Raw genomic sequence first — 13,190 nt, forward strand, 5'->3', positions numbered from 1 at the left:
TGATTTAGAACCATAGAATGTTATTCTTGTCTTCATGATTTCTGCCTTATTTTTATTAAAACAAATTTAGAAGCAAGGGAACATTTGTGCCAGAATTAGAAAATTTTAAAGAGCTTTTGTCAGGAGATTCTTGGTTTTTGTTTTCTGATTTATTTATTTATTAACATTTTTAATAAAAAATTTCAAATATATGCAGACTTAGAATAATAGTGAAACCCATGTATATACTTCACCCAGATTTGACAATTTTCAATTTGTGTCCTATATTATTTTATTTTATTTATTTATTTATTTTTAAAGATTTATTTATTTATTTATTTGACAGAGAGAGAGAGACAGCGAGAGAGGGAACACAAGCAGGGGGAGTGGGAGAGGGAGAAGCAGGCTTCCCGCGGAGCAGGGAGCCTGATGTGGGGCTCAATCCCAGGACCCTGGGATCATAAGGCAGATGCTCAACAACGGAGCCACCCAGGCGCCCCTGTCCTATCTTATTTTATTCAAATCTCCCACCAACTATCCTTCTTTACCAACTGAATTTTTTTGGCTTTATTGAGATATAAGTTTAAGGGATACAACACAATGATTTGATACACATACATATTGCAAAATGATTACTACAGTAAGGTTAGTTAGCACATCCATCAGCCACATAATTAACTTTTGTGTGTGTGGTGAGAACATTTAAGATCTACTCTCTTAGCAACTTCCAAGTATATAATACAATATTGTTAAAATAGTCATCATGCAGTACATTAGTTCCCCAGAACTTAATCATTTTAAACTGAGTTTGTACCTTTTGATGAACATCTTCTCATTCCCCCCATCTCTCAGTGTCTGGCAACCACCATTCTACTTCTGTTTCTCTGAGTTTGGCTTTTTTGTTTCCACATATAAGTGATATCACACAGTTTTTCTGTGTCTCACTTATTTCCCTTAGCATAATGCCCTCAATTCCGTCCATGTTGTCACAAATGGCAGGATTTCCTTCTTTATTATATAATATATATAATAATAATGTATAGAATAGTCCATTTGTGTGTGTGTGTGTGTGTGTGTGTCCCATTTTCTTTATCCATTTGTCATCAATGGATACTTAGATTGTTTACATATCTTGGCTATTGTGAATAATGCTGCATTGAACATAGGGGTGCAGATATCTCTTAAGAGACAGTGATTTCATGTCCTTCAGACATACACCCAGAAATTTTGGGGATCTCCATACTGTTTTTTCATAGTGCCTGTATCAATTTGCACTTCTACCAATAGTGTACAAGGGTTCCCTTTTTCCCATACCCTCACTAACACTTGTTATCTCTTTCCTGCCTTTTAAAAAATACCCATTCTGGACGCCTGAGTGGCTCAGTCGTTAAGCATCTGCCTTCAGCTCAGGTCATGATCCCAGGGTCCTGGGATCGAATGCCACATCAGGCTCCCTGCTCGGCTGCTTGTGTTCCTGCTCTCGCTAACTCTGTCTCTGTCAAATAAATAAATAAAATCTTAAAAAAATTAAAAAATAGCCATCCTAACACAAGTATGTGATGATATCTCACATAGTTTTGATTTGCATTGCCCTGATGATTAGTGATATTAAGCATCCTTTCATGTACCTTTTGGCCATTTGTATATCTTCTTTGGAAAAATGTTTATTCATGTCCTCTGCCCATTTTAATTAGATTATTTGTGTTTTGCTATTAAGTTGTGTGAGTCCCTTATATATTTTGAATATTAGCCCCTTATCAGATATATGGTTTGCAAATATGTTCTTCTATTCTTTAGGTTGCCTTTTAATTTTGTTGATTGTTTCTTTTGCTGTACAAAAACTTTTTAGTTTGATATAGTTCCACTTGTTTATTTTTGCTTTTGGTGCTTAGCTTTTGGTGTCATATCCAAAAAAATGGTTCCCAAGACCAATGTCAAGAAATTTTTTTCCCTGTGTTTTCTTCTAGGAGTTTTATGGTCTTAGGTCTACATTTAAGCCTTTAATCTACTTAGAGTTAATTTTTGTGAGTGGTGTAAAGCAGAGGTCCAATTTCATACTTTTGTCTGTGACTATCCAATTTTCCCAACACTGTTAAAGAAACTGTCCTTTTCTCATTAAGTACTCTTGGTTCCCATGTCAAATTTTAGTTGGCCATATATGTGTGGGTTTATTTCTGGGCTCTCAATTCTATTCCATTGGTCTATATGTCTATTCTTATGCTAGTACTGTTTTGATTACTATAGCTTTATAATATAATTTGAAATCAGGAAATGTGATGTCTCCAGCTTTGTTCTTTCTCAGGGTTGCTTTGGGTATTGGGGATCTTTTGTGGTTCCATATAAATTTTAGGATTTTTTTTTCTGTTTCTGTGAAAGATGCCATTGGAATTTTGATAGGGATTACATTGGATCTATAGATGGCTTTGAATAGTATGGACATTTTAACAATATTAACTCCTCTGATATAGGAGAGGGCATGGGATATCTTTCCATGTATTTGTGTCTTCAATTTCTTTCATCAATGTCTTGTAATTTTCAATGTGCAGATCTTTCACCTCCTGAATAAATTTATTCCTAAGTATTTATTGATTTTGATGACATTGTAAATGGGATTCTTTATTTCTTTTTCAAATAGTTTGCTGTTAGTGTATAGAAATGCTACTAATTTTTGCATATTGATTTTGTATCCTTCAACTTTACTAAATTTATTAATGCTAACCATTTTTGGTGGAATCTTTAGGACTTTCTGTATATAAGATCATATCATCTGCAACAGATACAGTTTACTTTTTCCTTTCCAATTTGGATAACTTTTATTTCTTTTTCTTGTCTGATTGCTTTGTCTTGTATTATGGTGCATAGAAATGGGGGCAGTGAGCTTCCTTGTCTTGTTCTTGATCTTAGAAGAAAAACTTTCAGCTTTTCATCTTTGAGTGTAATGTTAGGTATGGACTTATCATATAGGGCTTTTTTATGTAGAGGTATATTCCATCTGTACTTTGTTGAGAGGTTTTTTCATGAAAAGATGCTGAATTTTGTCCAATGCTTTTTCTACATCTATTGAGATGATCACATGATTTTATTAATGTGGCATATCACATTGATTGATATGCATATGTTGAACCATTTTTGCATCCCAGGAATAGATCTCACTTGATCATGGTGTATGACCCTTTTAATGTATTATTGAATATCCATGTTTATCAGAGATAATTGCCTGTAATTTTTTTTTTTTTGTAGTGTCTTTACTGACCTTGGCATCAGGATAATGCTGGCCTTTTAAAATGAGTTTGGAAGTATTCCCTTCTCTTCAATTTTTTGGGGAGAGTTTGAAAAGGATTTGTATAGATTCTTTAAGAATCTGGTAGAATTCCCCAAGGAAGCTGTCTGGTACTGGACTTTAGTTTGTTGGGATGTTTTTGATTATTGATTCAATCTCTTTTTCTTAATTGGCCTGTTAGATTTTCTATTTCTTCATTAATTCAGTCTTAGTAGGTTGTACATTTCTAGGAATATCCATTTCTTCTAACTTATCCAATTTGTTGGAGTCTAATTTTTCATGGTAGTTTCTTAGGATCTTTAGTATTTTTGTGGTATCAGTTGTAATGTCACCTCTCCTTTCTGATTTTATTTATTTGAGTCTTCTCTCTTTTTGTTCCTTGATCTAGCTAAAGGTTTGTCAATTTTGTTTATCTTTTCAAAAAAACTAGCTCTTAGTTTTGTTGATCTTTTCCATAGTGTTTCTGATATTTGTTATTTCTTTCCTTCTACTATCTTTCATTTGAGTTTGTTCTTTTTATAGCTCCTTGAGGTGTAAAGTTAGGTTGTTTATTTGAGATCTTTCTTTTTTCTTATTAATGTGTGTGTTTATTGCTATAAAATTCCCTTAGAACTACTTTTGCAGGGGATGCCTGAGTAGCTCAGTTGGTTAAGTGTCTGCCTGCAGCTGAGGTCATGATCCCATGGTCCTGGGATCAAGTCCCACATCAGGCTACTTGCTCAATGGGGAGTCTGCTTCTCTCTCTGCCTGCTTCTCCCTCTGCCTACCCCTCTCTCTCTCTCTCTCTGACAAATAAATAAATAAAATCTTTAAAGAAAAAAAATAGAACTACTTTTGCTATATCCCGTAAGTTTTATTATGTTGCATTTCCATTTTTATTTGTTTCAAGATATTTTTTTATTTCCCTTTTAATTTCCTCTTTAACCCATTAGTTTTGCAAGCATGTATTGTTTAATTTCCACTATTTGTGAATTTTCAAGTTTTCTTCCTGTTATGAATTTCTAGTTTCATACCATTGTGGTCAGAAAAGATACTTGGTATGATTTTAATCTTCTTAAATTTGTAAGGCTTGTTTTGTGACCTAACATATAATCTAGGCTTGAGAATGTTCTGTATGCATTTGAAAAGACTGTGTGTTCTGCTCTGTTGGGTGGGATTTCTGATATGTCTTTTAGGTCCATTTGGTCTAAAGCATAGTTCAAGTTCAGTGCTTCCTTGCTGATTTCCTGTCTGGATAAGTTATCCATTGTTGAAAGTAGAATACTAAAGTTCCCTACTGTTATTAAATCGCTTCTATTTCTTCATTCAGGTCTGTTAATATTTGCTTAATATTAGGTTCTCCAATACTGGATCTCTCTCTCTCTCTCTCTGGAGAAATAGATATAGAGTATAGAGGTATATATTTACAATTGTTATAGTCTGATGAATGTCCCCCTTTATCAGTGATGAATTGACCCCTTTATCAGTATATGACCTTCTTTGTCTCTTGTTACAGTTTTTGACTTAAATTTTATTTTATCTGATGTAAGTATAGCTAACTCTGCTCTCTTTTGGTTTCCATTTGCATGGAGTATCTTTTTCCATTCCTTAAGATGTATGTGTCCTTAAAGCTGGTGTGAATCTCTTGTAGGGAGCAGCGTGTAGCAGCATTTTTTTTTTTTAATTCATTCACTCCCTCTATGCCTTTTGATTGGATAATTTAATCCATTTATATTTAAAGTAATTATTGATAGGTAAGGACTTACTAATGCCATCTTATTAATTGTTTTTTGGCTGTTCCCTTGTTCCTTTCTTCCTCTTTTGCTATTTTCCTTTGTGAACTGATTTTCTGTAGTGGTATGCTTTGACTCCCTTCTCTTTATCTTTTGTGGGTTTTTGCTTTGTGGTTATATGAAGCTTACATAAAATATCTTATTGCTTATTTTAGGCTGATAACAACTGAATTTTGATCATATACAAAAACTCTACCCTTTTACTTACATCTCCATGTTTTATGTTTTTGATGTCATAATATACCTCTTTGTATATGTGTATCATTAACCAATTATTGCAGCTAAAGTTATTTTTAGTACTTTTGTCCTTTAACTTTTCCATTCAAGTTAAGTGATTTATACACCATCATATTCCAGTAGTAGAGTATGTTGAAATTGACTATATATTTACCTTTATTGTTGTGTTTTATACCAGCGTACATGTGTTTAAACTTCATAAACTAAGCCTTAACTTTGTAATGTTCAGTTTCTGATTCCTGTCTGAGCGGTTGCTTTACAGTGTTTGAAACCCTTAAAGCTTCAGTTTGCATCATGAGAATCCCAAAGACACACAGCCCCGACTTTGATCCCCCAACTACAAAACAATCTTTTTCTTTTGGCCTTGAGCTCATCATTTTACAACAGTGGGTGGGCCTCTATGAGCCCTAAAGAATTCTGTGGCATTCAGAACTTGTAAACAGAGAGGGGGCTAGGAGGGAGGTCACAGGGTCAGGATGTGAGTTGATGAGAGCTTTCCAGTGTTTCTGTTATGGCTGAGAGAGACACACATGTTTCCATGACAACTGAAGTGTGGGTGGGAGAAGGGATGGCTGACACACTCTGGCTGTGGTTGGTTTCCCTTTCTTGCTCTTTCTGGTGTGTTGGTGGCCTTCTCTGGACAGATAGAATTAAGTGTTGTTGTTTTCAATTTTGTTTGGGACTTAGGTTAAATAGAAATTGTACATGATAGCTCATGGGATGTTAAAGCAGAAATTAACACCTCAAGAATTATCTTCTCATTCATAGATGAAGACGCTGAAGCTCAGAGAGGTGGTTCTGTTCGATGTGGGGTCTACCATCTAGTAAGTGGCAGAACTCAGAGAAAAGCCCAGGTCTTCATTCCTTTCTCCTTCACCTGAACAATTCGATGCACATTTTGCCAGGAAGAACTAGAATCATTTCTTACGAGGATTTAGTGCTGTGCACACAAATCAACATTTCGAAGCTTGTTCTGACTTTCTTTTTATGAGTTTTAAATATGGTATAATGGCCATACAAAATAAATCTTCAGATTCCAAACTTGACAGTGTCCTTGAGCTCCATTCTCTCTCTTGGATTACAAGGACATATTTCTATTTTATTGCAAATTGAACATAAGCAGCTTTACTACACAGCCAGGAGTTTAGCAAGATCATTTTAAGTTGCAACCCTCTCCGGTTTTATCTTGAATGAACTTGAGGTTGTGTGTGTGTATAATCATTTTCAGTGGTATATTTCACCTGTCTTCGAAAGGACTGTGGACAGTTCCCTGGTGGTCTCACACTGTAGATTTATGCCCTCTGTACTGTTTTCATTTCTAGGACCAGATCTTTATGGAAAATGTGGGTGCAGTGAAGCAGCTCTGCAAACTAACCAACAACCTTGAAGAAAGGATAGAAGAGTTAGAAATATGGAACAGAAAGCTGGCCAGGCTGAAGCGGCTCAGTATTTGCAAGTCCTCAGCCAGCGAAGCAAGCTCCATCAGGTAAATCCCCAAGTGCCATAGGAGTCGGGAGGAAGGAGAGAATGGGGTCTTTCCATAACTAGATGCTACAAAATGGTTTTTCTGATCCAGCAGCAACCATCACTCTCCGATGATGCCATCCCTCCTCTCTTTTTAGAATGTTTTGGAACACAATTGCCTTATGTGGTAATTTTCTTGTTTTTTCTGTTGCTGCTTTAAAAAGGAAACAAAACACGGAGTATCTGTTTAAGAGCAAGGTATTATAGGAAATGTTACATTTTAGCAAAGGATGACTTCTCCTTTAAGGAGAAGTGGTCTTTTCTAAATTTAGTAAATCATGTTTGGTTCTCAGGGAAAAAACTTCTAGTTTTTTTTTTTTATTACTTAAGGAGGGAAATGCACATTTCTGGGGTCTAATTATGAGAAAAAGAAAAATATAAGGTTTAATGCATTCATTTATGCTTACTAAGGTTCTTTTCCACAAAAGGAACTCTCAATTGCCTTGACTTTCCCTTTTTTAAATTAGCACTGTAATACAAAGGAAAAGTCATACTTCCGTGTTAGTGGCAGCCAGGGCTTTTGTCTTATAACTCCTGGAGAGGCATTTGAATAGTAATTATCATTCTCTCTCTCTTTTTAAAGCAGATTTAGCAGAGCTGTTAGTGCATCTTCTCCAAGAAGGGCCATTCCCAAAAAAACCAACAAGGTAAATAGACTTAAATTTGTAATGAACAGTGATGGTGTGTTCTATACACCACCCCCTGCCCAAAGTCTTTAGATAAATTGATCAAGAATGCTTTTCTTTATTTATTTACTGATAGACTCCCTAGTTTGCATCCTTATACACTTTAGGTATTTTTTTCTTTTTAAGATTTTATTTATTTATTTGAGAGAAAGAGAGACAGAGCATGAGCAGTGGGTAGAGGGAGAGGCAAAGCAGACTGCCTGGGGAGCATGACCCAGGGCTTGATTCCAGGACCCTGAGATCATGACCTGAGCTGAAGGCAGACACTGAACCGACTGAGCCATCCAAGTGCCCCAACACTTTAGGTATTTAAATACTACCCCTTTAATAGAAACTAACTGTTTTTTCAAAAAGGTGTTTAGAGAAATGAGTACAAAACATGTTCATTTCAGAAATACTATTCTGCCAGTTTTTGTTTATCCTGCCCCACCCCCAAGTGAAATTCATCAGCCTCCGCATGCATATGGTCCTTGGCTGTAAGGTCTATGTGGATGCCTTAACTTGAACTAATTCCTTACCTATGGCTTCAGAAGATCCCAGCGGGACTTCCATTAATCCCCAAATCCCTCTTTTCCCTTTGATATTCAGTACTGTTCGTGCAAATGGGGAAATAGGTATTCACTTTCTTGCAAAGGTAAAGTGTAACGGCTTTATTAATGAATAAAGAGAACTTTTATCAAACAGGGTAACATTTACAGTAAATGTACAGTAAAAGGTGGAGGTTAATCATTTAATAATTTAAAATACACCTTCTCCAATGCAGAGAAGTGTCAGTGAGGGAGAAGCTACAATATTCCCTTCCTAGCTGCAATTCATTGACAGATAGCTGTGAGACTCAGCTTGCTCCCTCAGACCCACCAGTGTTCCACGGGTGGCCCTTCCCAGGAGAAGATATTCATGACCTTAATCTATATCCTGGTAAGGGCTGACCTGGTGTGTGGGCCATTGCCCCCTTTTATCTCTACTCATGTTATACTGCACTGACCTATTCTAAAAGGATTCAGAGAGAGTTTAATATTCTACTAAAAACTGCTAAAATGTTATGTGGCTGACAAGCTACTTGGTATACCAATAAACATAAATATATGGATAAATATATATGTAGAAGTGTCGTTGGGCAAGTTACTTCGTTGCATTGAGAAATAAAGATAATAATAGTATCTATCTTGCGAAGATTAGTGATAGGATTAAATAAGGTGAAGCCCTTAGCCACAGTGCCCAACACATAGCAGTTTGCTCAATAAACACAAACTATTAAAAATATTGTGTAAGAAAGGTACCCTGTGTACTAACCAGTTTGCAGTGGGATGGAGGGAATGGTACTACATCCATGGCGGCCCTGGTTGGTACGATTTGGTCACGTACAACCTCTGTAGCTCTCACTTTGCACCCAGGGAATCTCTTTATTTTGCAGTTATCCCAGAATATTAACTAGAATGTGTCATTCATGAGAACAGGCCCCATGTCTTGCCTTCCTCACTCTGCATCCCCAGGGACAGGCATATAGTAGGTACTCAAGAAATACTTGTTAAATGAATGCATGAATGGAAAGTCCAGTCTGATAATCTTTCCTGAAGATTAAAAACATTAAGTGGTTCAGTGTCTTGGGTATGGTGGGGGTGGCATGGGGGTGGGAAGGGGGTTGAATTGTAGACACAGTAGAGGATTTATGTAGGTATTAAAGGGCACTCATTCAACTCAGAGGCCTCTTATAGTCCCTGTCATAAGCTTGTGGGAGGCAGACAAAGGTGAGTAAGACATGGCCCCTTCTGAGGAATTTCTAGGTAGCCTGGGAAGATCGAGGACAATACAAGGAACAGTTGTATCTGGATGTGGTAAATATTGCAAAGGCTCAGAGTGCTGCATTATGGGGGCCGGGCCTTCCAGGAGGAGTAAGCTCTGGCTAGGTAGAGGAGAGGTTCCAGAGGAGACAGAATAAGCAAAGATCTGGGGGCTGGCACTGGCTTCATTGAAGGATTAGGTGAGAGTTGGTTAGGGAGGAGAGTAGAAGATATGGCTGAGAATATAGGTAGGGCTCAGAAATCCTGGACCACCTGATAAGGAGTTCACTTGCCGTGAAAACCTTCTGAATAATAACAATAATATCTAAGTTGTAGAGTGTTCTCTTGCTTTACAGACAGAAAAAGGGAGGCAGCATTGCACAGTGGTTAGGAGCACAGATTCTGGAGCCAAATCTTTGATGGTTTAATCCTGGCTCTGTGACTTACTAGCTGTGTGATCTCGCATAAGGAACTTAGCCTTCCTTTTTTCCCTTCTCCATAAATTGTGGATGATAACATTACCTGCCTCATAAGATTGTTAAGGATTATCATGAGGGCTAAATAAATCAGTATATATAGTGGAAAAAAGAAAAAAAAGAAAAAGAAATAAATTAGTATATATAAAGCACTCGGAAGAGAATATGGCACATAAGAAGTGCTATATAAGTGTTCACTCTTTTTTTTTTTTTTTTTTTAATTTAGTAGGCTCCATGTCCAGCATTAAGCCCAATGCAGGGCTTGAACTCACGACCTTGAGATTGAGACCTGAGCTGAGATCAAGAGTCGGATGCTTAACCGACTGAGCCACCCAAGCACCCCAAGTGTTCACTCTTACTAGCATTTTCAAAGCCACTATTTGAGTGGTTCTCATACTTTGGCATGTTATCAGAGTCTTCCAGGGAGCTTGATAAAGTACAAGTAATGGGGATGTTTTGCTTCCCCTGTGCTGTCTTTGCAGGAGGTCTTGGCTATTTCCCTGAGGTTCACTTTCCCTTCCATGACACCAACCCCTAGGTATCCTCTGTTCTCCAGAGCCTCCATTATCCTTGGGTCATTGAAACATATGTGTGTAGGGGGAGTGTGCTACTCTTGGGTTGGGTGGGTGCATTCACGAGCAAAGTGCTGGCTGTGAGCAATCTGTGGGCCTTACCAGATGGTAAGAAACCTGGGTGGGCCTTGCCTCAACTTCCGCACAACTGCCAATGGTGGTGCTTGTTCTGGAAGAAGATTGAGGTCTCCTGAGTAGCTCTCATCCAATCTAGTGTTCCTGTTCCTTCCTTCTTTCTCTGCCTCCAAGAGATAGATGGGTGATCCCTGCTGTGTGTTGGTGGTTGGGGTGAGGTGGGAAGGCCTTCAGGCTTTTGCACAGAATTTTCTAGGGCATTTTGGTTTTTAATAAATTCCAAAGTAATTCTCATGTGGACCTGACTTTGAGAACCATTGCAGGATTAGTTGAACCCACCCAATAACTCTGAAAATGTTGGCAGGTATTATTTTATCATTCCTATTTTATTGATGAGGGAAATGAGGATCAATGATGTTTAGATGACTTGTTCAACACCTGGCTCCAAGCCTGACTCCAGGTCTTAGGTCATTTCCCTACACTAGGTCAAAGGATTTGAAGCAAAAGCATGGAGATTGAAAATAATCCAGCAGCTGTGGGGAGTAGGTTGGAGGGGGGAACTATTACCTGAGACGAATGCTATTTAATGCCAATCGATTCAACAAATTTCACTGAGTCCCTTCTCTGCCCAGCACATTATTAGACTCTCCTCTGAACAGTTCCAGTGAGATGTAAGAATGGTATGAGCTATTCACTTCTTGGTATTCAGAGTGGCTTCCAGCTGCCCTATGGGTGACTCAATTGTAAGAGCCCTACGGGGTTTGTATATTTGTTAAAAACGTATATGATTAATCCCACTCCAAACCCCAATATAACACTGTGGAACATTTTATTTACTCAGATACCCAGCCCAAGAAATTCAAGTAAAGACCAATTTTAAACTATTTCTTAACGACCACCAGCCTCCCATTCTCTTCCAACCAAAAGCGCAACTCTACCCTGTACCCCGCAGAAGGAAGCAAACATAACACTCCCTACTGCGTTAGCAGTGAAGCTCCCATTTCAGGGGCACCTTATTCAAGTGGGCAGAAAACCTCTCCTGTCTTTTCAGCTAGATTCACCACCAATTACACAGCTGTCTATTCTGTAGTTCTTGGCCCATTCCTCATATGCAAGTTTTTATGCCAATATGTATCAGTCTTAGAGGTTTGCCTCATTGGCTTCCTAGAGACTGTAACTTACTTATTTTTAGATTCCCTATAGTGTTATACAGAATAGTGCTTAATGAATGTTTGTTGAATGGGTGTAAGGGTCAATAAGACACAGGCTCAGAACTGTCCTTAAAAATAGGTAGCAGTATTGAATACTGATGTGTATGATTTAAAGAGTACTTTTTTTTTTTGGACCATAAAAGTCTTTCCCATGATGTGTCATGATGCCTGAAACTCTTCTGTTGGAAATTAGTCCATCATATCTTGAAGACTTTTTGGTTTTCCAAAGTGTTGTAGTAAAGGAGATGAACATCTGGGTTCTGAGAGTATCTTGTCTGATGTGTCCTCTGCTCTCATAAAACTTCGAGAATAAGCACCAAATGAATGGCTCAGACACGGGTCCTGCAGTATGCCAGCAAAAAGACAAATGACTATAAGCCGGAGTGTCAAGGAAAGGGAGACGCTTGAGATAGGCTTTGGAAGAACTTCCTTTTTGGGGGGCAGACAGCAGGAAGATGTAGGCGGGAGAGAGAGCCCCGGCCAGCCCACCTCAGGGGACCTTCTCACACTGGCATTGCTGGTTTATCACGGCTCCTGACTGCATCTTTTTTACAGGTTTATTTTTCAGGAAAAAAACAGTTGTGTCCTAACTGGGTTTTCCAGACCTTGGTTATAACTCTCATTGCTGTGATGGCATTTTGGTAAGAAAAAATTCAGTGTTGTGCTATGTCAAGCTCTTTTTTTTTCTTCCTATCTTCCTTTTCTCATCTGTCAACTGGGGACTGACCTATGTGCTTTGAAGACAGGGAGCCCTTTACCTGGGCATTGACCTTGAATTTAGGTTAGAGATAAGGGAGACCTTTTTTTTTAAAAAAAAAAGATTTTATTTATTTACTTGAGAGAGGACAAGTGGCAGAGGGAGAAGCAGGCTTCCCGCCGAGCAGGGAGCCCAATGTAGGAGCCAAAGGTAGACGCTTAACCTGAGCCACCCAGGTGCCCCGAGGGGGCCCTTTTTAAACTCCTATTCTGAAGAAAAAAACATGGGCTTTCTGTACTTAAATGTGAGATGAAGGATGATTTTTTTTCAATCAATTGATAATTTTTAGTAGCTCACTATGCTGTGTGTGTGTGTGTGTGTCAGTCTTACAAATGATTGCCTGAAATTGTTAGTTCTCTTTCCTGTCTACTTGGGGGAACAGAGAGAGAGGGCAATCAGGGACAATCTGTTCTCCCCCGGACACTCCCATTTGTTAGACTTCTTCTAGATTCTTCAGGGAAGACATCACACAAAAGGGACTATGAGATAACCCCAAGATCTACAATATATTGCATCTGCAGCCAAATGTACTCAGCAGCGGAAGCAAGCAAACACAGTGAGGACGAAGAATTTGCTGCAGTGGGGGACCTGAGTGCCATCGGACCTCTGCAGGGCCCAGAGAGGCATCCCTTACTGGAATTCAGGGCTCTTCCCCGGGGCTCTGGTCTGCAGGCACCTGCCGCTGGGATGGCCCCTCAGGCTTCAGGCCTCGGTCCTCTTGCCTATGTCCTCTAGGCCTTCTTCTTCTCAGTATATTTGCATGGTCGCAGGGGTATTTTCACAGGGGTATTTATCTATCTCTCAAAAAATGCTTTATGAGTGTTAGAAAGGACTGCCTTG

General features: G+C 38.5%; 1 protein-coding gene across 1 annotated transcript in view; it reads left to right on the plus strand.

Moving 5' to 3' along the window:
• The window catches only part of MYRFL (myelin regulatory factor like), a 112,827-nt gene that overhangs the window by 84,486 nt on the left and 15,151 nt on the right, over positions 1-13,190 (plus strand). The window contains exons 14-16 of the mRNA XM_028110742.2: positions 6,591-6,754; positions 7,376-7,439; positions 12,149-12,234. Of these exons, the coding sequence (XP_027966543.1) occupies positions 6,591-6,754; positions 7,376-7,439; positions 12,149-12,234 (314 nt within the window). The remainder of the gene's footprint in view (positions 1-6,590; positions 6,755-7,375; positions 7,440-12,148; positions 12,235-13,190) is intronic.

The sequence above is a fragment of the Eumetopias jubatus genome, unplaced genomic scaffold (genome assembly GCF_037043125.1).
Source record: "Eumetopias jubatus isolate StellerSeaLion01/CBP00866 unplaced genomic scaffold, mEumJub1_p1.0 scaffold_8, whole genome shotgun sequence".
NCBI lineage: Eukaryota > Metazoa > Chordata > Mammalia > Carnivora > Otariidae > Eumetopias > Eumetopias jubatus.